Here is a 27,524-nt window from a genome sequence, read left to right as displayed (position 1 = left end):
TGTCTTTTGCAGAGATGTCAACGTCAAAATTTCTTTTAACTTATTTCTTGAAAAAAAAATTGCCTAATCCTACAGTGTGATTAAAAACCCATCCAATTATTTGTTGGTTTATGATATTTTCACCTACCTTTCCTTACTGAAATATTGAAATAGTCAAATCGATGTTTCCTGAACAGAATATTTTATGGTCTTTAAACAGAATTCTCTTTCCAAAAAGATGCTTCAGAGGTTCTTATCAAGGAACCATACAATTCTCATAATATTAAGACTAAAATAATGTTTTAAGGCAATGCCTCTCAGGGCAAATGCTCTTCCTACTTGGTCCTATCTGACTTAAATGTTGGGTAAATAAGTATTTCCTCAGAGAAGCTGAAGACATGACTTTTGCTAATGAGACCTTGTAGTATATGAAGAATCACAGCAGCCCAAACTTAACTCCCAAAGTCAAGAATATCTGAAATTATATATGTACAAAATTGCTCCCATAGATGAAAAAGAAATGAAGTCAATCCCAATTGTGCATTGGCTGATAGTAAAACAAAATCAGTGCTGAATAAATGGATAGATGAAACCAAGGAGCCATCCGTCTATCTGTCCAGCCAGCCATCCTTGCAGTCATCCAGCCCATTGTCATTATGTAACTAAACCCAAATGTGAAAGAAAGAAGAAAAAAGCTCTGAGCTTTTTCACCATTTAAGAGCATTCAATCTAAATTAATTAACATTTTAGACCAAGTGAATAATTATCATCACTTTTTGGATTTCTGAAGGCTACAAAAGCTTTACTCTGTATGAAGCTATTAAAGCATTTTGAGATTAAAACAATATTCAGAGGGCAGTTCTTGTTATCTATTTTTAGTCTAATCTTGCACTCCAGCTGAGTACAATGAAACTGATTAAATATGTAATTTTTTATTTGAAGAATTAAACTTGAGTAGAGAGAAAGGACAAGAAAATTTGCTCAAGATAGATGATTTCTTTCTTTAACAAGAAAATATGTGTTAAGCATTGTTATCATGTGAGGCTAAAATATTGAGAATTATGTGAAATTACTACAAGTTCCTTATTATGATCTTGAGTCAAGAACAGTAAAAGTTGGTTTTTACACCGAGAATAATATGAGGTTTTATGACCCTTAATTTTCATGTATCTGTGTTGAGAAATGGAATGTGAAAGTCACTCAGTCCAACTCTTTGCGACCCCACAACCTATACAGTCTGTGGAATTCTCCAGACCAGAATACTGGAGTGGGTAGCCATTCCTTTCTCCAGGGCATCTTCCCAACCCAAGGATCAAACCCAGGTCTCCCACATTGCAGGTGGATTCTTTACCAACTGAGCCACAAGGGAAGCCCAAGAATACTGGAGTGGGTAGCCTCTCCCTTCACCAGGGTATCTTCCCAACCCAGGAATCAAACCGGGGTCTCCTGCATTGCAGGCGGATTCTTTACCAACTGAGCTACCATATTTCCTGCCATATCAGTAAACAAGGATGTCACAATCATCAATGCTTTCAGCCTTCCAAATGTGAAGTTCTGAGCTGTGAGGGCACCCAGGAAGGAGAGGAATACTTGCCACCCAGGAGACATCAGGCTGCAGCCACTCCGTATAGTGAGCACTGAGGAACTCAGGACGTGACAAAAACCAGGATACTGGCCCCAGATAGCTGAGATGCATATGAAAGCAATGATTTCAGTGAGCCTAGACTCTTGTATCTTCCCATACATAGAAAAGCACTAAATTTCTTACCTTGAAATGTCTGGTTTTCTTTAATTCACAAAATATTTTTGATGTTCAGACTGCCTGCCCTTTGTTGCAAATTTCTATATAACCTGACTCCTCCCTGCCATCCCCAGCTTTCTCGGAGCAGTTCTCTCAGGGTTATTGAAATGCTGTCTCCCAGGCATGAAGTCCTAACAAGTCTCACCGAATAAAACATAACTCTCAACTTTTAGGTTGTGACAATTTTTGTCAACAGTGTTAATGATAAAAATGTCAGTAATTATCTAACTATTCAAAATATAAAACAACAAAAGATCCTCACTTATAGTATTTAGAGTGATATTGAAGTTGGACTGTGAAGAAACCTGATCGCCAAAGAATTGATGCTTTTGAACTGTGGTGTTGGAGAAGACTCTTGAGAGTCCCTTGGACTGCAAGGAGATCCAACCAGTCCATTCTAAATGAGATCAGTCCTGGGTGTTCATTGGAAGGACTGATGCTGAAGCTGAGGCACCAATACTTTGGCCACCTCATGCGAAGAGTTGACTCACTGGAAAAGACTCTGATGCTGGGAAAGGTTGGGGGTTGGAGGAGAAGGGGACGACAGAGAGTGAGATGGCTGGATGGCATCACCGACTCGATGGACATGGGTTTGAGTGAACTCCAGGAGTTGGTGATAGACAGGGAGGCCTGGCGTGCTGTGATTCATGGGGTCGCAAAGAGTTGGACACGACTGAGTGACTGAACTGAACTGAACTGAAAGTCTAATTATCAGTGTAGGCATTTCATGTAGATCCTCACTGATATACTCAGTTAATTTTTAAAATTTGCCCTTGACCATAGCAAAAGAACACTGATTCAAAGTGAAAGCCCTGTCTGCAGAGCTGTTGACTTGTCCTTGGCATACTGGTTATTTCAAAGGCCATCTTCACGACACACTATTGCTCTGAGTTCAACTCTATATATATATATTAAAATTATAAATTGTATTGCTTACAGAATATTGGCATTTTCTGTTGAAATTGTGGGCAGCGTTAATTTCTCGCCGCACAGACTGGATGAGGGTCAATTGTCTTGGTCTGCACTGACTTTCTGACTTGGGAGGAGCCACCTGCAGCTTGTCTTCAGGACCTTCTAGCTTTCAAGGTTGCTGCTGCTGCTGCTGCTAAGTCACTTCAGTCGTGTCCGACTCTGTGTGACCCCATAGACGGAAGCCTACCAGGCTCCCCCGTCCTTGGGATTCTCCAGGCAAGAACACTGGAGTGGGTTGCCATTTCCTTCTCCAATGTGTGAAAGTGAAAAGTGAAAGTGAGGTCAGTCAGTCGCGTCTGACCCTTAGCGACCCCACGGACTGCAGCCTACCAGGCTCCTCCATCCATGGGATTTTCTAGGCAAGAGTACTGGAGTGGCTTGCCATTGCCTTCTCCGAGCTTTCAAGGTTAGGCTTCCTTAACCTGCACATCTGGGTTCCTCAGGTTCTGGAGCCTCCCTGCCTTGAGCTCCGGGTACGCCAGGAACTGGAGGCCACTGGCCCAGTGAAGCTCATCCTGCCCCGGCTCGGCTCTGACTTATCACCCAGTTCACTGACGTGACATCTTGTCTCGTGACCTGTGATCCAGTCTTCTTTCCAGTGTCTGGGTTGTGTCCTGGCTTCTCTGGCATATCCCCATCCCAGGAACCAGGGCCATTCCTGTGCCCTGCGGTTGGTGCCCACTCCCTCCTGCTCCATCTCCAGACACCCTCCTGTTTCCTCCTCCATTTTCTCTCCTACTGTCTGATGGGGACCCTCACTTTGGCCTTCATGGTTGGAGGATGTACAGCTAGTATTGAGATCCGGCTGCCCCTTCGCCATTTAAATCCTAGTTAGGGAAAACCGGTGGATTTTGTTGGGACTCATTGGCATCCATGAAAAGTTCAAGAGACACATGGGAAGCGAGCCCTGAGGCCAGCCCGCTGAGGGCCCTGGGCTCTGCATCCTTAGTGTGGGCCTGTTTAGTGGCTGAACTCCCAGCCCTTCATCTCAGTAAGAAGCCACGATGCACAGCTGCTGCGTGCACACCAACACCACACCTGCGCAGTGGGGACCGGTGGGGCTTTGCTGCCCCTTGAGTCTTTGGTTCTTATTTCTGATCGCAGTGTCATGGCCTTGGACGTCCTCAGCTCTCTCCACGATTTCCGCTAATGAATTCTGAGCTCGTGTCCGTGAGGTCCTGTGTACTCTCAGGCAGACCGTGCTTCTCACGCTGTCAGACGCACGCTCAGCTCCCTCACCAGATTGTGTTTAAAAAGAACAAGGCCCAGCAAGCCTTGTGCGAGTTTATAGACGGCGCTGTGAAAGGTTCGGTGGTCGTGGCGAAGCTTTATTGGCAGCTCCTGGCCATCGCCCAGCCTTCTCTCTCCCACCCTTTGTCTTTCTGTCTTCCTCTACAAGGTCTACAGAAGTCCAGTCCTTATCTCCCGTGGAGCCTTTCCCCTGACCCCCCCACACCCACATCCATGTCTAGAGTGTGGGTAACAGGAAAGTGTGTAAGTTCCCATCTCAAGCTCAGTCCAGGGCACTCTCCAAAGAATAACTGGTTTTGTCCCAGAGGAATGTTAGGGAATAACAGTGCATATGTTAATCCCTTACTTACTATCTACTTACTACTACATACTAATTATTACTTACTACATACTTAAAATGCCTTTTGTTTTTAATACTCACATCTAATGTAATATATTTGCATCTAAATCGCTTCCTATCGTGTAAGTGCATGTATGTATTGGGCTGGGGTGCACGTGGTATTTCCCGGTGGCGCTAGTGGTAAAGAACCCGGCTGCCAATGTGGGAAACATAAGAGACACAAGTTCAATCCCTGGGTCAGGAAGATTCCCTGGAGGAGGGCGTGGCAGCCCACTCCAGTATTCTTGCCTGGAGAATCCCGTGGACAGAGGAGCCTGGCGGTCTACAGTCCATGGGGTCACAAAGAGTCAGATACGACTGAAGCGACTTAGCATGCACACACACATGTGGTATCAGAGATAGGTCTGCCCATCTGCCTAAAGTGGTAAGTTTGCCAAGGTCAAGAATTGCATTCTATATAGTAGTTTTCCATTTTTAAGAAGTTTCTTTTGGGGGAAGGGTTAATTGTAGACTACTATTTTAGATAGATATTTTAGGTGTAAAGAAAAATAACATGGTCAAATCAGTTTCCCTGATAGCTCAGTTGGTGAAGAATCCACCTGCAATGCAGGAGACCCCGGTTCGATTCCTGGGTCGGGAAGATCTGCTGGAGAAGGCATAGGCTACCCACTCCAGTATTCTTGAGTTTGCCTTGTGACTCAGATAGTAAAGAATCTGCCCACAATTCAGGAGATCTGGGTTTGATCCCTGGGTTGGGAAGATCCCCTGGAGAAGGGAAAGGCTACCCACTCCATTATTCTGGCCTGGAGAATTCCACAGAGTGTATAGTCCATGGGGTCACAAAGAGTTGGACCCAATTGAGTACCTTTCACTTTCACTTTCTTTGACTTTCACTTTCAAATCAGTTTACCCACCAGCCAAGTCACACAGCAGAGCTCCATCAGTGTTCTGGGAGCCTCCCTCGTTACCCCCACTCAAGCCTATGAGCTCTTCCCCAAGTATCCACAGTCCTGAATGTTATTCTTATTATTCCCTTCCTTTCTTTTATAATTTCACTATATTTTATTTCCAAGATGGCATTGCTTAGCTTTATACGGTTTGAACTTTCAGTAAGTGCGTTTATGTGTATTCTCCTAGGACTGTCTTTTTAAAATTTTGCTCAGTGATTTTTAAATTAGTGATTCATCCATGTTCGTGCACATAACTAAAATCCCTTCGTCTTAGCCACTCTGCAGTTTTCTAGTTTGCCTAAACTGAAGGGAATCTTGAGGACTGATGTTTGGGTGGCTTCCAGTCTAATGCTATTGTAAGCGGTGCTGCTCTTGGGTTGGCCAAAAGGTTTGTTTGGATTTTTCCAGTGTGTCACCCTTGTAAGGAACAGTTAATCCTACGCTTCTGTGAGCCAGCATCCCCCATCCTCCCCACTTTGGTCAGACACCCCTCCCCAGCTTTCCCTCCTTTCCTTCTCTGCCTGGTGAATGCTTGCTTATCTTTCAAGGTCCAGTTGAAGACTGTAGGCTTCCCCTTCCCCACCCTCTCCTCAAAGACTGGTTAAGGATTTCTTCCTGTGGATCCAGAGGCACAGAGACTTGGGAACAATGGTCTGGCTTGGGAGGGTCAGAAAGAGGGTGGAAGCTGGCTCTTAAAAGACAGGGGGATGCTTTCCTAGTGGAGAAGGTTTGGAAAAACCTTCCTGGAAGAAGACACTGGATATAGAAAACCTGCAGATATAGAAAGCGTTCTCAAGGTGAAAAAATTGCTTTAGCTGGTGTTATAGGTAGAGAGAGAGAAAAGTGAAAAAAAATGTTAGTTGCTCTTTTGTGTCTGACTCTTTGTAACCCCATGGATTGTAGCCTACCAGACTCCTCCATCCATGGAATTCTCCAGGTAAGATTAATGTAGTAGGTTGCCATGCCCTCCTTCAAGGGATCTTTCTGACCCAGGGATCAAACCTGGGTCTCCTGCCTTGCAGGCAGATTCTTTATCATCTGAGCCACCAGGGAAGTCCTGAGAGAAAAGATCAAATGAAAACGTAAAATAATTGAAAAATTTATCCTGATGAATGGAAAGGGATTTAGATGTATGAACAGATTTGCACCAAAGGGGAGATAACAGTGCAGTTTGGGGATACTCTGAGTTCCAGTTTCCTGGGGTTAGGTCTGATGGTCAGTTAGAAGTCCTTTTTAAAAGAGAACGGTTTGGGTTGGTAATGGAAGGCTCAGATTGGCTTTGACACCATAGGAATGGGTGAGATCATGCCTGAAAAAAGCATGTGAAAAGTCCAGCTAGCTACCCAACAGCTGGGACTATCAGCCACTAGTTTGTAATTAGTGCAATGCAGCGATTCAGAAAAACAGCAAAATAATTCTCTTACTCCACTGAATAGAGAGCTCTTTTTTCCACCTCTAAATTAATGTTGCACAAGTACAAAAGTGCTTTGTATAGATCTTTTCAACCATCTCAGTTCATACCTAATGGAATCAGAGGCAGTACAAATTTTACTACTGGGGGTGAGAGGGTCATTTAGACTCCGTGTTCCTGCCTGGTGACTGTCAATGAAGAGCTGCCAACCTGGCCAACTGGGTCATTGGTTGGTAATTTAGATACAATAAATCTAAGGCAAGTAATTACCTTCTAGAAACTTGAATCGCCACCTTAGCAGAATGATGGGAGAATGAAGCTGTGGGGTTAGATGGGAGCTTAGAGAAGATACCCAGAGGACTCGATTAATTGCACTTTCATTTCCAGTGGAATACGGTTTTTATTCACAGGATGCTCCAGTGGTAAATTTCCTGTAAGCATCAGCTTATGATGTAGAGTACTCAGAGGAGTGTCCTGTTTCATTTTGGTTTTCAGAAAGGCAGTGGAGGTTGTTAAAATAAAGCCATCATCTACTCCTCTCTTTTATGTGAGGCCAGTACTGACAGATGTAGGGTGCTTGCTCATTTTAGACAAAACTTGAGGAGGGATTATAATCCATAAGCTAAAAATAGCAATAAAGTAATAACAGTGAATTCTTATATAACGTACCCTGCCTGCCAGGCACCATCCAAGACTTCTGTGTAGATCAGCTGCCTACGTGGGCCCTGGTCTGTGAGCTGGGCCCCAGAGTATAGGAGACACAGAGCTGAATGAGCTGGAGACAGAGGTCTGACCCGGGCCCTCGGGCTCCAGGGTCCACACACTGGGCCACGTGCTCTGCTTGAGCACGGACTGGGTGTCAGGCATGGACACTGGTGAGTCCCCAGTGTCTAAGACAGGCTGTGTCCGCCAACACTGACTGCCTAGAATTTACATGCTGAGGGGGACAATATTTAAATATATTTTTTGGTTGATTTTTTTTTTTTTGGCCAGACTGTGTGGCTTGCAGGATCTTAGTTTCCTGACCAGGGATGAAACTCAGACCACAGCAGTGAAAGTGCCAAGTCCTAACCACTGGACGGCCAGGAAACTCCCTCAGTATGGTTTAAAATAATACTTTGCGATAAAAGAATGTTACATATAATTTATAACTGGGATGGCTAAGCTGGATTACATATCCCTTTATTTTTTTTTTTTTTGAGAGAAAATAAGCCATTAGTTGAATCTGATAAACTGAGTTAATTAAAATCTCCTTTTCAGGCATACACCAGCCAAGAAAGCCTGTATTTTTTTTTCCTCCTAATTCGCCTTCACTATATAAATGTGATACTGAGCCCCTAGTGCCAAGACCAATTTAATTCATTTGCTCAATTATGGGTTAAAAGAAAGAACTTTGGAAACATATTAGCTGTCTGCTACTTGGGACTAACAACCAGCTGAATTGATGAACTTTGTATAATGATCTGTTGCTATGGCAACATGCTGCCCAGTGAGTGGAAGAGGGCACTTTGTCATTACCACACAGATAGTGCTCCGAACAGCAACAGATGCAAGTACAAAGGCCTTCCTTTTAGTCTGCAGTCACTCTGGGTCGATGCGATAAACACTAAAAATGCCTCTTGGATACAGCAGCGGAGAATCAGAGTCAAATGCACAATTGGAAATAAAGCAATTTAGCTTCCCTGATTAGTGGCCTTGGTGTCTGCACTGAATCTCCAGCCCCATCACAGACAACCGTCATCAGGATGGCCACCTGTCTGGCTCACAGGTTGAATTTCTGTACTGGATTCAGCACATGGCAAGTTGAACGTCCCTTTAAAATACAGCAGAACTTAGAAAAGTAGTTAAAGCAGAATGGAATCAAGATTTAAAAGATTTAACTGTCCAAGGCTTTGCACTAATGCTGCATTTTTGTAACACATTTCCCTGGAATGTTTGTCTCTTTCTTTCATGGTGTGACTTCTTTCCTTTCTGAAAACAAAAATTGTATATGTGTAGTGTATGCTACAGCTCCACCCTCCTAAGTGTTTTATTGAAACTTAGAGGGATATATATTCATTCTGTGTTTTGGAAGTGCTTCTGGCTGCTATACTCACAAAGAATTTTAATTTCTCAGAACCTTTCTTTGTTGTTTAGGGTTCTCAAGTTCATTAGACCTGAAGCTGCTATAAACGTGAGACATGATGTTGTTGTTTAGTTATTGAGTCATGTCCAACTCTGTGACCCAATGGACTATAGCCTGCCAGGCTCTTCTGTCCATGGGATTCTCCAGGCAAGAATACTGGAGTGGGTTGCCATTTCCTTCTCCAGGGGATCTTCCTGACCCAGGGAACGAACCTATGTTTCCTGTGTTTCCTGCACTGACAGGCAGATTCTTTACTGCTGAGTCTCCTGGTAAGCCCAAAACATAAGACATGACTTTCCCTTTAAGTATTGTTTCATTGTTGAAGTTTTAATGAATTGCAGAAGGCTGTCCGATCATATACAAGTATGAAAAATAAAAATAAATTATTTTTATTTATAGAAGTAGTAAATGTTATACTCAGCTGATGATATTTCTTTTCCTTTCCTATTACTCCCTCCTTCCTTTCTGCCATCCCTCTTTCAAAAAAAAAAAAAAAATTTCATGAACTTTTGAAATTTCAGTGATAATCCTCCAAAAAGGAATTCATTATAGTCAATGACCTTTTCCTTAAATACTGGGAAAGCTTTTTCCTGAGGATTCATTTAGTTCTAATTGTCCCCCAAAGATCACCAGGGTCATTAGCATAAAGGTTGTGAGCAGGGCTTCAGCTATTTGAATTATTTTATAATGTTTATAAAAGTGCATCAGTTTTTCACAATACTACATGTTCTGTGTCATTTCCTGCAGCTTTTCTAGCCCAGGATCATATGTATAGGGGATTAAATGAAATATATGACAATAACTGATAATACCATACTATTACTAATATGAGTCATGTTGTAAACCATACAAGGTGAAAAGAAAATTGTCTATGTCTAACATAGTTTAAAATGCCTTTGCATTAAAATTTGAGTCATAATAGCTTAGGGAAATATGGAAAAATAATTTTCAACCTAGTTTTGAAATTGCTTTCAGCAAATTATTTGCGTGACAAAGTCTTCCTACTCTAGACATGGAGTCCATCTGCTAGTCTTCTCAAACTGCCTTAACAAAGATAATGGAGCGAATTCATGTCAATGTATGGCAAAACCAACCAATATAATATTGTAAAATTAAAAAAAAAAATAAAGATAAAAAAAAAAAAAAAAGATAATGGAGTACTGCAGATTGGGAGATAGAACCACAAATGTCTACTTCTCATGGCTCTGGAGGCCAGAAGTTTGAGATCAAGGTGTTGGCAGGGTTTATTTCTTCAGAGACCTCTCCCCTTGGCTTGTAGTCAAATATCTTCCAGATGTATCCTCCCATGTGGATGCAGAAGTCTTCCAGGTGTCTCTAGTGGTTAAGAACCCACTTGCCAATGCAGGAGACGTAAGAAAAGCTGGTTCCATCTGGAGGAGGACATGGCCTCCCACTCCAGTATTCTTGCTTGGAGAATCCCATGGACAGAGGAGCCTGGCGGGCTACAGTCCATGGGTTCACAAAGAGTTGGACTCAACTGAGCAACTTAGCACGCATGCAGCACTCGTGTTAGACTTAGGAATCACCCCTATGATTCATTTTACGTTAATTACCTCTTTGAGAGCCCTTTCTTAGGACTTCAACTGGTGGTCTGGTGGTTAAGAATCTGCCGTTCAAGGCAGGGGTCACAGTTTGATCCCTGGTTGGGGAACTAAGATCCTACATTCCTGGAGTAGCTAAGCCCTCATACCACAACTGGAGAGTTTGTGTGTAGCAATGAAAGATCCCACAGGACACAACAAAGATCCTACATGAGGCAACTAAGACCTGATGCAGAGAAATAAACACTTTTTTTTTTAAAGCCCTTTTTCCAAATATTCTGAGGTATTAGGAATTAAGACTTAAACATAAGAATATGCAAGGAGTACAATCCAGCCCAAAATAACCCATATTTTATTGTATGGTATCAGTTCAGTCACTCAGTCATGTCCAACTCTTTGTGACCCCATGGACTGCAGCAAGCCAGGTTTCCTTGTCCATCACAACTCCCCGAGCTTGTTCAAACTCATTTTCATTGAGTCGGTGATGTTATCCAACCATCTCATCCTCTGTTGTCTCCTTCTCCTCCTGCCTTCAATCTTTTCCAACATCAGGGTCTTTTCCAGTGAGTCAGTTCTTTGCATCAGGTGGCCAAAGTGTTGGAGCTTCAGCTTCAGCATCAGTCCTTCCAATAAATATTCAGAACTGATTTTCTTTAGGCTGGACTGGTTGGATCTCCTTGCAGTCCAAGGGACTCTCAAGAGTCTTCTCCAACACCACAGTTCAAAAGCATCAATTCTTGGGTGCTCAGCTTTCTTTATGGTCCAACTCTCACATCCATACATGACCACTGGACATTTTTTGGTAAAGTAGTGTCTCTGCTTTTTAATATGCTGCTTGGGTTGTGGCTCAGCTGGTAAATAATCTGCCTGCAATGTGGGAGACCTGGGTTCAATCCCTGGGTTGGGAAGATGCCCAGGAAAAAGGAAACAATTCTCATGCCAGTATTCTGGCCTGGAGAATTCCATGGACTGTATAGTCCAGGGGTTGCAAAGAGTCAGACACAACTGAGTGACTTTTAGTCAATTACTTACTAGGTTTGTCATAGCTTTTCTTCCAAGGAGCAAGTGTCCTTTAATTTCAAAGCTGCAGTGATTTTGGGGCCCAGTTTCCTCCTCTATTTGCCATAAAGTGATGGGACCGGAAGCCACAATCTTCATTTTGTGAATGTTGAGTTGTAAGCCAGCTTTTTCACTCTCATCTTTCACTTTCATCAAGAAGCTCTTTAGATCTTCTTCACTTTCTGCCATAAGGGTGGTGTCATCTGCATATTATACAGTGTCAGTTCAGTTCAGTTCAGTCGCTCAGTCGTGTCCGACTCTCCGCGACCCCATGAATCACAGCACGCCAGGCCTCCCTGTCCATCACCAACTCCCAGAGTTCACTCAAATTCATGTCCACAGAGTCGGTGATGCCATCCAGCCATCTCATTCTTGGTCGTCCCCTTCTCCTCCCACTCCCAACCTTTCCCAGCATCAGAGTCTTTTCCAGTGAGTCAACTCGTTGCATGAGGTGGCAAAAGTATTGCAGTTTCAGCTTTAGCATCAGTCCTTCCAATGAAAACCCAGGACTGATCTCCTTTAGAATGGACTGCTTGGATCTCCTTGCAGTACAAGGGACTCTCAAGAGTCTTCTCCAACACCACAGTTCAAAAGCATCAATTCTTCGGCGATCAGCCTTCTTCACAGTCCAACTCTCACATCCATACATGACCACGGGAAAAACCATAGCCTTGACTAGATGGACCTTTGTTGGCAAAGTAATATCTCTGCTTTTTAATATACTATCAAGGTTGGTCATAACTTTCCTTCCAAGGAGTAAGCGTCTTTTAATTTCATGGCTGCAATCAGCATCTGCAGTAATTTTGGAGCCCAAAAAAGTACTTCACAGCAAATGAGAGATTTCTGTATTTGACCATCCCTATCAAGATGCAGAATAGGATATTGTTTAAACTATTGAACTGATGTTAATTAGCAAGCTGAACTTTGAAATTTAGAAAAAGACCTGCTATTTTCTCCCAAAGTAAATAATATAGTTAATTTTCAACCACTTATAACTGAATTATGTGTATTAGAGTTTATGTTACACAGAGCTTACATTACATAAAGAAATTAGTGGTTTAAAAATCATATTTTTATTATAAATTTTTTGTTTAAACCAACCTTTTATCACCTTAAACCTTCTTTAACAAAATAACTGGAATAGAATACCCTAGTCATTTTTCTTTTCCTTTTTTGTCCCTTTAGCCACACTGCATGCAGGGTCTTAGTTCCCTGACCAGGAATTAAACCTGTACCCACTGCTGTGCAAGCACTGAGTCTTAACCTCTGAACCACCAGGGAAGTCCTTAGGCAATTTTTCCATCAGTTTATTCTCGTTTGCTTCCTGAACTCATGGAAATGAGAGTCCCTAGCCTGGTAGAGAAGTTAGATCTATCCTGGGCTTGGCACCATTTATACATTGGTTGTTTGTGTAGGGAATTCTGTGATGAGCATGTCCCTAAATCATAGCTTAATCATTGTCTTGAATAATAACTGCTGCTTAATACCCTTAGAATCAGACTACCTAATCTTTTGCCAGGTAGACCTGGCATGCTGCGGTTCACAGGGTCGTGAAGAGTCAGACACTACTGAGCAACTAAACTGAACTGAACCGAATCTTTTGAGAGACTTGTCAGCTATACTATTCTAGATGCACCATTGTAAGGATTGCATATTATAGTTTCCATACTTTCAAAATGAAAAGACCATCAAAAATTTAGAAACAAGCACTTGATTGATACACAGAGGACCTACATTTAGATTCCAGAATCTGACCTTAGGGACTCAGTTTTTCTGGGTTTTGCTTTTCTTACCTACAAAATTCAAAATATTGTTGTACGTCCTTTCCAACTCTAATACCCTGTGACTATCAGAAATTTTAGTTTAGAAAACAGTGATGGTAGATGATTTGCCTTTAGGGTGGCCACACCAATGGAATCTCTTGTATACTCCCTCAAGGATTTACCTTGGATTTACAAAACTGACTGAATAAGAAAACAAGGGATTCTGTAGTTTTCTGTTTGTCCATCAGGTTTTACATCTGTACTTCTTTCTTTGTTAGCATATATTTTGGTATAAATATATCAGTGGCTTTTTCTGGTTTACACTAGCTTTAATATGTTGATTATTCAGGCTGTGGGTGATGAAAAGCCATGTCGCCCTCACCATTTCTATTTGGGAGGGCAGTAAGGGTCATTGGTTTTCTCAGAAAGATGATACAAAAGATTCACTCCAGAAGAGTAGGGAAAAGCTTGCATGTGTGTGCTAAATTACTTCAGCTGTGTCTGACTCTTTACGACCCTGTGGACTGTAGCCCACCAGGCTCCTCTGTCCATGGGATTCTTCAGGCCAGAATATTGGAGTGGGTTGCCATGCCCTCCTCCAGGGGATCTTCCCGACCCAGGGATCCAGATCACGTCTCCTTGGTTCCTGCATTGCAGGTGGATTCTTTACCGCTGAGCCACTGAGGGGGGCCAGGCATAAAACTAACCTCTAACTAAAGGAAAGCTCTACAAAACATACAAGCAAAAACAGAAAGAGTCTTCTTTCAGTTCAGTTCAGTCGCTCAGTTGTGTCTGACTCTTTTGCAACCCCATGGACTGCAGCACGCCAGGCCTCCCTGTCTGTCCCAACTCCTGGAGCTTGCTCAAACTCATGTCCATTGAGTTGGTGATGCCATCCAACCATCTCATCCTCTGCCATCCCCTTCTCCTCCTGCCCTCAATCCCTCCCAGAATCAGGGTCTTTTCAAATGAGTCAGTTCTTCCCATCAGGTGGCCAAAGTATACATTGGGGTAAATCAAAATTAGTAATTAAATTCAACTCACCTGCTAATCTTTTTTTAAAATGTGGCTACTAAAAAAATTTTTTTTATTACATGGATTGTTCTATATTTCCATGAATTGTGCGGTCTGGATTTACTCTGTGAGCTTCCGCCTCCAGGCGTCCATGCTCGATGGCTTTTTGGGGATTCTAGCATCATTGCTTCCTCAGGTCCCCACGTGCCAGTCACTTTGTTCCCACGAAATGTGTGAAGAATGTGTCCTGGCAGCTTTCATGAGTACCACATTCTGCTCTCACTGAAATCAGTTTTTTATTTTTTTCTGCAGAAAAACACATGCATTTTTGTTTACTTGGTTTTGGTCTCATTTCTCGTATTATTCCTCTAAGGTTATTTGGCAGCTCATTAGCTGTAGGACCTGCGCAGATTTTCCTGTGGGTTGGAGGGTGTGGACCAAGCCTCAGTGTCTCATGGATCATTTCTTGTGGTTGGAATTGGGCGAGGGTTGGGGATAGGTAAGGATTTCTCACGTCCTTTTCAAGTAGCACTCCAGTCTTCTGATAAGTGTTATGTAAACATTTCTTTCCCAACAGTCACTTTTAAAAACGAATTTTATTGTCACATGTCAGTGTTCTAACTTTAACTTAGAAAACCATCTCATTTATGATTTTTGCTTTTTCCTTTGGTCATTTTCCTAATGGCTCAGAATGGCTCAACTTCAATTGCAGTTGAAACGAATATCTCTCTTATTGCGATAATCCAATTTTGCTGTGTTGGCCACCTGACATCAGCTGTGCCTCTGGTCTTCCATGACTTTGTTAGTCACCAGTAAAAATCAATATTAGGAATTATTCGGACCTGCAGTCTGATGCTGTGTGCCCGGGAGAGTTCTCATATCACCGGCAAGCACTTCAGTGAAGCCCTTCATTTGTTCAAGGTCTGGTCTGGTGAGAATACGTTCCTTGCATGGCTCTTGTTTGTGGGGGGGAGGGGTGGGGGTAGTGGTCCTTTTCTCTTGTTCCCAGAAATATTGCCCTTTAAGTGTGCATACAACTTCTGTTCATCCACAAACATGTATTTTATCTGGCTCAGTGTGCCTCCCTCTTTAAATAGATGGTGTAAGGGTGCACCTGGTGGCTTAGGTTGGGCTTCCCTGATGGCTCAGAGGTTAAAGTGTCTGCCTCCAATGCGGGAGACCCGGGTTCGATCCCTGGGTCGGGAAGAACCCTGGAGAAGGAAACGGTAACCCACTCCAGTATTCTTGCCTGGAGAATCCCATGGACGGAGAAGCCTGGTAGGCTACAGTCCACGGGGTCGCAAAGAGTCGGACACGACTGAGCGACATCACCACCTCAAGGGTGCACAGCTGTCAGTCACTGTGCTTGCCTGCCTGTGCCTGGATTGTGGTACCCAGGGAAGGGATGTCGTCCTGATGGCCAGGAGACCCCAGTGCTCTCTGAAGCCGATGCCGTCCCTGCATGTCGTCCATGCGGGCAGCGTCAGGAGATTGCCTGCCTTCTTGCTGCCTCCCAACTGGTTATGTTTCACGACTGTGGAAGACTTCATGGAATAAAAAGAGTATTGCAAACAGTCTCGACAAAACTGCCCTTTCCTAGGTGTCACTCACACTGGCTTTTTATTTAATGCTTCTTTGGGGCCCTTTGTTGCATTTATCTTGTTCATCAGCGTTGACTTGAACCTCCATTTTATGTCTGACTTCTTTATGGGACTTTGAAAGACCAGTTCATAGGAAATATGTATCAGATCTTCTATTCTTGGAAACGCAGTTTTCTCATCTATCAAGGGGGAATACTCATTCACATATTTGTTACATTCTCACCAGTTTGCTGCGATAATCAAATGAGATGTGGATATAATGAGGTTTTATTTATATAATAAAATACAGGATATATTTTATTAATATATATAAATTTATATAAAATAAAATACAGCCTACTTTAATTTGGACTTCAGATAAACCATGAATAATATCGAATTGGACATACTGAAAAAATGTTAATGGTTTAGCTAAAATTCAAACTGAAGTGGGCATCCTTTCTTTAGTCTGCCCACTCTCTGGAACATAACCATGCTTCCTGTTCTGCAGAAATTAGCAAATATAAGTTCTGCAGTACATTTTGCACATTTTCATGTAATTACAGCTATTCCTGTCTTCCAAATAACAACCACACTATTAGCTTTCATCAGTCTTAAAAATCTTGCAGTCGCTCTATCTCTTTCGTAATGAATAGCTGTGGTTTTTCAGTTTGAGCATGAAACTGTAAATATATGACTCTGAAATTTGTTTCCATTATATAATTAGTAGTTCACGTTTTCACAAAAAGGTGAATATTATGACAATTTGGGCCAAAACAGTGTCACCCTATTGTCATGCTCTCAGCACCAGTTCTTCACTTTCTCTGAACCCCTTTCTCCTCATCTCTCTGGGGAAGTGATGTGTGATTGACAGGAAGTGCCAATTTTCTCTTTTCTTTCTGATCTCAAAATGGTAAAGACTGATTGAGAAGCTTTTCTGTATTTCTAGCATTTTTTTTTTAAACTTTAGCTGACTTTGATTAGAGTATTGAGTTTCAGGAGTATGGAAGGTGTGTATGGTTTTATTTTTCTGTGGCAAAATTTCAGAGCTGATATTTTCTCAGCTGAAACCAATTAAAATGATTTTCTTCACTGCTGTTTAGTTTATGATGATTTCCGAGGAAATATTTTGGAATTGGTGGAGGATTATTTCTCGTTTCACCTTCACACTGACTGATATCATTTTTCTTACTAAAGGTTGTGATTCAAAAGCATTAATCAGGAGTCTTTTTGGCAAATGTGCAAGTGACAAGGCATTCCTGTAGCGTCTGCCTTCTTTCCCGCCGCTCTGCCTTTCTTCTTTCCCTCCTTCCCTCCCTCATTTCTTCAGCCTCTCGTCCGGCACGTATTCATTAACCTCCACAGGCCACAGTGGTGGCCACTCTGCAGGCACCAGAGAACAACGCTGGCAGCATCTGCCCTCTTGGAGCTCCATCATGTCAAGTGTAGAAGGCGTGAAACAAGTAAATCAGTCATTAAACCCTGGAAAATATTATAACACAAAATAACAAAAAATAAAAGCACCCTGAGGGTCCTCCAACAGTCACCCTAGTGCCAAAAGAACAGGGAGCTTCACGAGGAGCCTCACGTGACTGATGCTTCAGGGTGAAGATGACCCAGCAGAGGCACAGAGGGTGGTGAGTATTAAAAAAATACTCACTACATAAAAACTGAGAGTTACGTCTTACTCAGTGGGAATTTTTAGGACTTCAAGCCTGGAAGCCAGCATCTCAAATAAGCTCAGAGGAGGTGAGAGGAGAAGCTGTGTTATATAGAAGGTTTGCAAACAAACAGCAGATAGTCTGAATGTCAAATGTATTTTTTTGTAAATTAAAGAAAACCCGGTATCCCAAGTTAAGGAATTTAGCACTTTTCTATGTATGGGAAGACATAGAAGCTGGGCTCACCGAAATCATCTCTTTGATATGCACCTCAGCATTTTCACTTTCTCAGCTTCCTTTCCTCCCAACTCACCATGGGGAGTGGCTACAGTCTAGATCACAGGTTTTCTTCTCCATCCGGAGTTCCCTCAGGGCTGCAATCACTGATGACCATGACATCCTTGTTTACTGATACGGCAGGAAATATTCCATTTCTCAATAGGCAAGCACCTAAATCGACACTACCGTGCCATTCTCTGAAGTGCTAAGTCCTATAGTTTTGTTAGATCACTGGATCAAACAAATCCCTGGATTTGTTAGTCAGCTGGAAAGTAGAAACAAGGTGTGCAGAAATATACACCAAGAAATTTTGGTCAATGATGGTTAGTTCTTTTAAATCAAATTTGTAAAGATCTTTTAAAATTTGTTTTTCCCTCACAGCTGCTTAAGAATCCAAAGTGTGTATGAGCATATGAATGTTTGCATCATTATTGATTTGGTTTCACAGAGTAATAATCTGTCAGCAAAATAAATACTAATTGTTCACCTGTTGAACAGGATGTAGTTCTCTCACCCACGGCTTCTGTGGAATAGTGTGGTGGTGTTGTTCAGTCGCTAAGTCACGGCCGACTTTTTAAGACCCCATGGAGCCACAGCACGCCAGGCTTCCCTGTCCTTCACTGTCTCCCAGAGTTTGCTCAAACTCATGTCCATTGAGTCAGTGATGTCTTTCAACCATCTCATCCTCTCTCGTCCCCTTCTCCCCCTGTCTTTAGTCTTTCTCAGCATCAGGGTCTTTTCGGTGAGTTGGCTGCTCGCATCAGGTGGGCAAAGGATTGCATCATCAGTTCTTCCAATGAATATGCACAGTTGATTTCCTGTAGGATTTACTGGCTTGATCTCCTTGCTGTCCAAGGGACTCTGAAGAGTCTTCTCCAGCACCGCAGTTTGAAAGCATCAATCCTTCAGTGCTGATAACGGTCAAAACATGACAGTTATTCAGCTGGACTCCCGCCTATTCTGCTGCTCCCCGCCTATACTTCTGCATTGCTCTAAAATGTTCTATTTTATCCCAAGAGTCTTTTCTTTTTTAATGTTTTTTGGGATATAGTTGATTTGCAGTGTTCTGTTGGCTTCAGGTATACAGCAAAGTGAATCAGTTGTACATATACATGTATCCACTCTTTCTTAGATTCTTTTCCCATGTGGACCATTACAGAGTATTTAGTAGAGTTCCCTGTGCTATACATCAGGTTCTTATTAGTTATCTATTTTATCCATAGTAGTGCATATATTCCCAGGTGGTACTAGGGATAAAGAACCTGTCTGCCAATGCAGGAGATGTAAGAGATGCAGGTTTGATCCCTGGGTCGGGAAGATCCCCTGAAGAAGGACAGGGCAACTGACTCTATTATTCTTGCCTGGAGAATCCCATGAACAGAGGAGCCTGGTGGGCTACAGTCCATAGAGTCCCAAAGAGTTGGACGCAACTAAGGCAACCTAGCACGCACACATGCACGTGGGAATTCTATATTCCCAAGAGTCTTACCTAAGCCTCATCAGAGCCTTGCTGCTCACTGGATAGTGGCGGGCCTGGCTCCTAACTTTTGTCTCAGTTCTTGTTTGATTGTCAGGGTTTCCCGAAGGGCAGCAGGGGCTCCCTGCCTATCACTGGCCCACAGGAACCTGGCAGTTCTGTCTGCTGGTGGATGCTGAAGTCACCTTCCGTGAAGCTCCCACTTTGTTTGCACCACTGCCCTAATGCCCTGCTCAACTTTGTTCCTTTGCATCATACAGGCAGGAAGACCCGAACATCACTGGGTTGAACTTCCCAGAAGCTGGAAACTGAGGTCTCCAAGTCAAAATTAGATTGACTTATATAATAAATTCATACAAATTCTCTTCCACACTGAAGTCTGATTACTTATTAAAATGCTGCCTTGCTGCATCTGCCCCCCAATCTCTCCATCCCCCTACTTTGCTGTGTGTTCACAAACACACTCTTCCCTTAAACACAAGTGTGTGTATGCATGCTAAGTCACTTCAGACATGTCTACTCTTTGCCACCCTATGCACTGCAGCCCGCCAGGCTCCTCTGTCCATGGGATCTCCTTATTTTTAATCTTCCCAGCATCCATAGCAATTCTGTTTGTGCTTGAGCTTTCTCAAAAGTTACATGTTTAACCAACTAACTTAAAATAAAATTGAGCAGTGATTTAATGATATTGAATATATTATTATATGCAAAATTAAATAGACTATTACATGCATAATACTTATAACAGTTCATAATCAATGATTACTGGAGACGTTTCAGATACATATTCCATAATGAACTCAGGATAACATATATCCACTTAGGTAAACATCCTCCGTTTGTAGAGACTTTCCTAGGAATGGAAAACTGGAAAGGTAATTTCTTTCCAAATCTTCTGAGATCAATCAGAGGCCTTGAAGCCAAAGGTTCTGGATTCCACTTCCTCTTTGAGAAGACTTCCTAGCCTCGTTGTCTGTGTTGATAGAGTGAGAATTGTGATATTTTGAAAATAAGTTCCCTTGGGTTTTCTTCAGCCAGGGTGATCTGAGGAGCTTGCCAGCAGCTCTCAGAGGTGCTTCTAGAGGGCTGGATCCATGCCCTGGATTGGCAGATTGGCTGAAGGGGGTGGGGTTTCACGTCGATGCACCACAGACAACATCCTATGTTTCAAGTCTGTGTCCTGACCCTGCGGGGTTGACTGTGCTGTGCCCCTTACTGGCTGGGAGGACCCTACTCTGTGTCCCTCACAGCCACTCCGGGGGGATCTGTGTGGTTCAGGTGGCCCTGGCCCACTTGTCCTGGGGCAGCACTTAAGGCCAAAATGAGTTTAAACACGTGATGAGCAGAAAATGTGGAGGAGGGAGGGGGTTGGGTCGAAATGGATGGTCAGTAGGATGGGAAAGAAGAATCCATGGAGCTGAGACCCAGGAGAGCATCCCAGAAAAAAGACTGAGAGAGAGAGAGAACAAGAGGGAGGGTGTCCAGATGCAGCCACACACACAGATGTGCTTTCCGGGCAGGAAGGAAGCAGAAGCCTCCTTTGCCGCCTGCATGTCTGCAGCCTCTGTCAGGTGGGGTCCGCTGTGTCGGGCACCAGAGTCAGCTCCTCTGTCTGACACCGAGAATCCAGCCCCTCTCACCTGATGTTTGCCATGGGATGGTGCAAAGCCGGCTGCTTTGGACCACGGTAGGCTCCACTGTGAGCTTCCCTGGTGGCTCAGACGGTAAAGAAGCTGCCTGCAATGCAGGAGACCCGGGTTCGATCCCTGGGTTGGGAAGATCCCTGGGAGAAGGGAATGGCAACGCACTCCAGTACTCTTAGCTGGAAAGTCCCATGGACGGAGGAGCCTGGTGGGATACAGTCCATGGGGTCGCCAAGAGTCGGACACGACTGAGCGACTTCACTTTCTTTTTTTCTTTCAAGCTCTGCTGTGCTCTGGGTCTCTGGACCTGCGTGGGGACCAGACAGCTGTTAGCCGAGTGGTCCTCATCCTGGTTTTATGTCGGCTGTGCTGAGAGCTGTCAAAATACTGGTGCCTGGCCCCACGTCCAGTGTGGCTGACTGAACACCTCCAGGGTGGGTCTCCTGGCATTTGTCCAAGCTCCTCAGATGGCCCTATGTGCACCCCGCCTGGAGAAGCCTGGTGGCTTAGCTGGTGAGTGACGGTGAGACCGCTGACCTCACTTTTCTGCGTTCCCTGTTGCCTCCGCAGATTACGGCACCATTAAGAAGGTGCGGGCGCCCCTGACCCAGACCTCGGGCGGCTGTGTGCTGGAAGAGATGGAGTTATTCCCGGAGAGGCGGCCCGAGCCGGTCAGGAGCCTGCGGATCCTGCACAGCCAGAGCGTCCTGTTCGCGGGCCTGCGAGAGCACGTGGCCAAGATCCCGCTGAAGAGGTGTCAGTTCTACCGCTCGCGCAGGTAGGGCAGCCCCGGTGCGGGGCGGGGCGGGGTCCATCCCACGTGCTGGCACCCCTTGTAGACGCCCCGCCCAGGGAGAGGGCTCAGATCCCCGAGGACGTTCATATTTCCTGTGTCTGAGAGGAATGGGGACCAGAGCATCCTGCATCCCAGGATGCAGAGACTTCATATACACACCAGCTTGCTATGCCGACCATAATACATCAGCATCCCTGGAGGAAGAATCCCTGTATGACATCTGTAAGCAGATATCAGGATTGAAGTGAATTGTTCAGTGAGTTTGGAGAAGGAAATGGCAACCCACTCCAGTCTTCTTGCATGGAGAATCCCGTGGACAGAGGAACCTGGCGGGCTGCAGTCCAAAGGGTCACAATGTCAGACAGGACCGAAGTGACTCACGCAGCGCTGAGTGATAATGCTGATATTTGGTCTTCCTGAATTAATCTGGCACAAGTTTTATGTATATATTGACCTGGTCACTGAAGTACTTTAAACCTCTCTTTCTTATCGATGTGTACTGTGTGTTCAGTTGCTCCGTTGTCTCCAACTCTTTGCAACCCCATGGACTGTAGCCCACCAGGCTCCTCTGTCCCTTGGGAATACTGGAGTGGGTTGCCATTCCCTCCTACAGGGGATCTTCCCGACCCAGGGATCAAAACCCACATCTCCGATGGCTCCTCCATTGGCAGGTGGATTCTTTACCACTGAGCCACCTAGAAAGCCCCCCTTTCTTATCTAACACATACTAATTGCTGTAGACTCTAACATAATAATATATATTATGCAAGATTTAAAGCATTCTGCAAAGTAGGTATTCTTACATAGAAAAAGTTTCTTATATTTAATAAAAATCATTACAATATTCCTTTCTAGATGGTTTTAGACAGCACAGTATGTAATAAAATTCCTCTTTTGGTATCAGAATGTTGAGAAACAAATAACATTAGGGCCCTCCCAACTAATAACAATGCTTTTGTGATTGCTGATAACAAATAGTGATATTGATTAACGACTGTCTTTTATGTAACAGCTTTTCCCTAAATGTAACCAATGGCTGCTTGTAGTTTGTTCTGCTTTTTGTTTCCCGCAGTGCTAGCCCAGGGCAGAAATTGTTCTGGCCCAGTTCTTGATGGCTCAGTGGTTGACAGGGAATGCTGGGGTCTTGCCAGTGGGAGTGTCACTAGTTCAGTGAACCCGAAAGGTCACCAGTCTTCCAGTTTCAGGCAAGCAAGCTCTGGGGATGTGACATAGGATATCACGCAAGAAGTCAGACCTGAGCCATACACAGGTGTTTCTGGTGCCAGAATGGATGTTAGTGCCTTGCAAAAAGTTTTAGCTGCTCAGTTGTGTCCGACTCCTTGTGACCAACAGACTGTAGCCCTCCAGGCTCCTCTGTCCATAGAATTCTTCAGGCAAGAATACCGGAGTGAGTTGCCATTTCCTTCTGCAAGGGATCTTCACAATCCAGGGGTCTAACCCAGGTCTCCTGCATTGCAGGCAGAGCAGGAGGTAATTCCCCTTTTCTCTGGTGCTCTGCTAGCTCAGCAACTTTTAGATGCTACTTAAGCAACTAGATCCTGAATCAGGTCAAGCAAAGCAGGCATCATCTGCCCACCTCTCATCTCCTAGGCAACTGCACTTGCAGCTCAGTCATGAAACCACAGGCACCAGCGGCCTCCAGGCACAGCTGCCCAGGAGGAGTTGACAGTCTCCCCTGTTCCTTTCAGGAGAATAAGCCCCTTGTCTGTCTGTATCAGGCTTCTGGGAGGACAGGATTTTACAGTTCTATCCAGAGCTGAATCTGTCTGCTGTTTTCTTGTCCACTTGCTCAGAGAAAAGCAGTGAGATATGATATTTATTGTAAACTGATAGACTGTGATCCTCTGTGTGCTCACACCAGACTGGGTTAGTTTGTATTTGACCCTTAAATGCTTCATTTGAGGAAGAAAGAAAATCTAAAGATTTCAACCCAAGAGTTTCTCTGAATTTCTTCCAAAGTTTTTCTGCCATCTTCCTCTCATAGAAAGACAAGAAATCCTCTCTTAACATTCCCAGGAGAAAAAAAAGAATCAATTTTTAAGGAACTGATATCTACATGACCAGATTTTTATAAACTATGGAGAAAGATAGTGTGTTTTTTTCTAGACAAAAGCAATTTTAATTTTCAAGAAATATACCTAAAGAAGCACGCTGTAGAGGAATAGGATAATAATTGTTAAATATACTATTTGTTTATTTTTAAAATAAATTTATTTATTTTTAATTGAAGGATAATTGCTTTGCAATATTGTGTTGGTTACGGCCAAACATCAACATGAATCAGCCATAGTTATACCTATGTCCCCTCACTCTTATTTTTTTCCTTTAATATTTATTTTAAATTGGACAATAATTTCGGAGAAGGCAATGGCAACCTACTCCGGTGTTGTTGCCTGGAGAATCCCAGGGACGGGGGAGCCTGGTGGGCTTCCGTCTATGGGGTCACACAGAGTCGGACACGACTGACGTGACTTAGCAGCAGCAGCAGGACAATAATTTGTTGACGTTAGGTTCATTTCCGGTGTACAACAAAGCAATTCAGCTATACATATACATATATTTATTTATTCAAGTTTTTCCTGTTTAGGTTATTACAGAATATTGAGCAGAGTTCCCTGTGCTATACAGTTTGTCCTTGTTGGTTATCTATTTTAAAGATAGTAGTGTGCATATGTCAGTCCCAAACTCCCAATTTATCCCCTCAACCGCGTTTCCCCTTTGGTAACCGTAAGTTTGTTTTCTGAGTCTGTGAGTCTGTTTCTGTTTTGTGAGTAAGTTCACTTGTGTAATCTTTGCTGAATTCCACATATAGGCAATATTATATGACATTTGTCTTTCTCTGTCTGACATTTCACTTAGTATGGTAACCTCTCCATCCATCTTGTTGTAAATGTCATTTCATTTGTGTTAATGTGACAATGAAAGCAACAGTCGTGCAGTCGTGTCCCACTCTTTGCGATCCCACGGACTGTAGCCCGCCAGGCTCCTGTGTCCATGGGATTCTCCAGGCAGAAATATTGGAGTGGGTACCCATTTCCTTCTCCAGGGGATCTTCCCAGGAGATCTAACCCAGGTCGCCTGCATTGCAGGCAGATTCTTTACCATCTGAGCCACCATTTCATTTGTTTTAATGGTTGAGTATTATCCCATTTTATATATGTTCCACATGTTCTTTATCTATTTTTCTGTCAATGAACATTTAGACTGCTTCTCTGACATTGCTATTATAAACAGCACTGCAGTGAACATTGGGATGCATGCATATTTTTGAGCCACAGTTTTCTCTGGAAATATGGCCAGGAGTGGTATTGCTAGACCATACGGAGCTCTATTTTTCGTTTTAAGGAAGCTCCATACTGTTTTCCACAGTGGCCATACCAATTTACATTCCCACCAGCAGTATAGGAGAATTCCCTTTTCTCCACACCTTTTCCAACATTTATTGTTTATAGACTTTTTGATGATGGTCTTTCTGACTGGTGTGAGGTGATATTTTAGTTTTGATTTTTATTTCTCTAATAGCAGTGTTGAACATTTTTCATGTGCCTTTTGGCCATCTGTATGTCTTCCTTGGGTAAATATATATTTAAGTCTTCTGCCTGTTTTTTAATTGGGTTGTTTGTGTTTTCTTTATGTTGAGTTCCATGAGCTACTTGTAAATTTGGAGATTAATCCTCTGTGGGTTACTTTGTTTGCAAACATTCTCTCCCATTCTGAGGATTGTCTTTTCATTTTGTTTATGGTTTCCTTGGCTGTGCAAAAGCTTTTGAGTCTCATTAGGTCCCATTTGTTTATTTTTCTTTTTTATTTCCATTTTTGTAGGAGATGGATCAAAAAAGATATTGGTGCAATTTATGTCAGCGTGTTCTGCCTATGTTTTCCTCTAAGAATTGTATAGTATAGTCTTACATTTGGGTCTTTAATCTATTTTGAGTTCATTTTTGTGTATGGTGTTAGAACAGGTGTCCCTAACTTTTTTGGCACCAGAGCCCGGTTTGGTGGGAGACGAGTTTTCCGCAGATGAGAATGCAGATGGTTTCAGGATAATTCAAGCACATTACATTTATTGTGTAATTTATTTCTATTATTGTTACATCAACCACACCTCAGATCATCAGGTATTAGATCCTGGAGGTTGGGGATGCCTGTGTTAGCGAATGTTCTAATTTCATTCTTTTACATGTAGCTGTCCAGTTGTCCCAGCACCACTTGTTGAAGAGACTGTCTTTTCTCCATTGCATAGTCTTGCCTCCTTTGTTATAGATTAATTGCCCACAGGTGTGTGGGCTCATGTCTGGGCTTTCTGACTTGCTCCATTGATCTGTATTTACATTGCTGGTGCCAGTGCCATACTCTTTTGACGACCATAACTTTGTAGTATAGCCTGATGTCGGGGATCCTGATTCCTGCAGCTCTGATTTTCTTCCTCAGTATTGCTTTAGTTATTCAGGGTCTTTTGTATCTCTGTACAGATTTTTAAATATTTTGTTCTAGTTCTATAACAAATGCCATTGGTAATTTGATAGGAATTGCTCCCCAGGTGGCACTAGTGGTGGAGAACCAGCCTGCCAACGCAGGACACAGGAGACATGGGTCTCAGCCCCTGGGTCGAGAAGACCCCCTAGAGGAAGACATGGCAACCCTCTCCAGTGTCCGTGCCGGGAGAATCCCACGGACAGAGGAGCCTGGGAAGCTACAGTCCATAGGGGCAAAGAGACGTACCAGACTGCAGAGACTTAGCACACGTTGAATCTGTAGATTGCCTTGGATAGTATAGTCATTTTGACAATACTGACTCTTCCAATCTAAGAACATGGTATATCTTTCCATCTGTTTGGGTCACGTTCCATTTCTTTCATCTTGTCTTAAGGCTTTTGGAGTACAGGTTTTTGCCTCTTTTGGTAGGTTTATTTCTAGGCTAGGTGTTTTATCCTTTTTGATGTGAAGGTAAATGGGATTGTTTCCTTAATTTCTCTTTCTGATCTTTCATTGCAGGATACAAACCTAATACACAGAAATCTATTGCATTTTTCTATACACTAACAATATTAATTATGCTTTTTATAATAGAATGTAAGTAATTTTGTTATCAGAAAATCAATTTTACGAATAAACTTTGAAGTGTTTAAGAAGAGAGATTAAGCTTAACTAAAGTACTTATCTCCTTCAGAATCATACTCACATTGTTCATTTTATTAATATCTGTTTTTCAGAGGCAAGGCAGTTTGATACCTGATGCAATGCTTAGAAATGATAACACCTGATACAACTTTCCAAGATTCTTCAATGTCTGCCACTATGCTAGATCTTATCTCCACTTTCCTTAATCACAGCACCCTGACAGTAAAGTCAAACGGCATCTCCAATTTTAAGATGAAGAAATGGTAGCTGGGACTTCTGGTGTCCTGCCCGAGGTCACAGAGCTCTTGCATTTGAAACACAGGTTCGGAGCTGAATTCTCTTGCCCCCAGGGCCCAGACTTTATTTTTGGTTCTCTCTGCTTCCTCTGGTACAAAGAATATGTCATGCTCAGTCATCCGATTTCAGCAGGGATGAACCGATTGATGGCATTTTCCATGGAGTTGCTGAGTGCTAGAATTAGTACCAGGACAGGCTGAACTCAGTCTATTGACAAGTAGCCCCAGCTTCCTCCCATTAGTCCTTTCTTTATTATGACTGCCAGCAGGCTGGGTTAAGGAGACCAAAAGGAGGTTTTATACCACTGGGCTACTGTAACATGAGTCTTTATCCTCCAGCTGTTCTAGAGGTGACCCTGGACCCAGGGAAGGCCAAAATAATGTGCACGCCTGTGCCATCCATGCTGTGCACACATTGTATCT

At 43.2% G+C, this 27,524-nt stretch overlaps 1 protein-coding gene across 1 annotated transcript in view; it reads left to right on the top strand.

The window, feature by feature from the left end:
* The window catches only part of SEMA5A (semaphorin 5A), a 569,574-nt gene that overhangs the window by 424,282 nt on the left and 117,768 nt on the right, over window positions 1–27,524 (top strand). The window contains exon 12 of the mRNA XM_055422270.2: window positions 21,438–21,645. Coding sequence (XP_055278245.2) covers window positions 21,438–21,645 — 208 coding nt within the window. The remainder of the gene's footprint in view (window positions 1–21,437; window positions 21,646–27,524) is intronic.

The sequence above is a fragment of the Moschus berezovskii genome, chromosome 18 (assembly GCF_049115385.1).
Source record: "Moschus berezovskii isolate FMDL1 chromosome 18, NW_MosBer_1.0, whole genome shotgun sequence".
In the NCBI taxonomy this organism is placed as follows: domain Eukaryota; kingdom Metazoa; phylum Chordata; class Mammalia; order Artiodactyla; family Moschidae; genus Moschus; species Moschus berezovskii.
The sequence above is the reverse complement of the archived record's forward strand: the minus strand, read 5'-3'. Positions and strand labels throughout refer to the sequence as shown.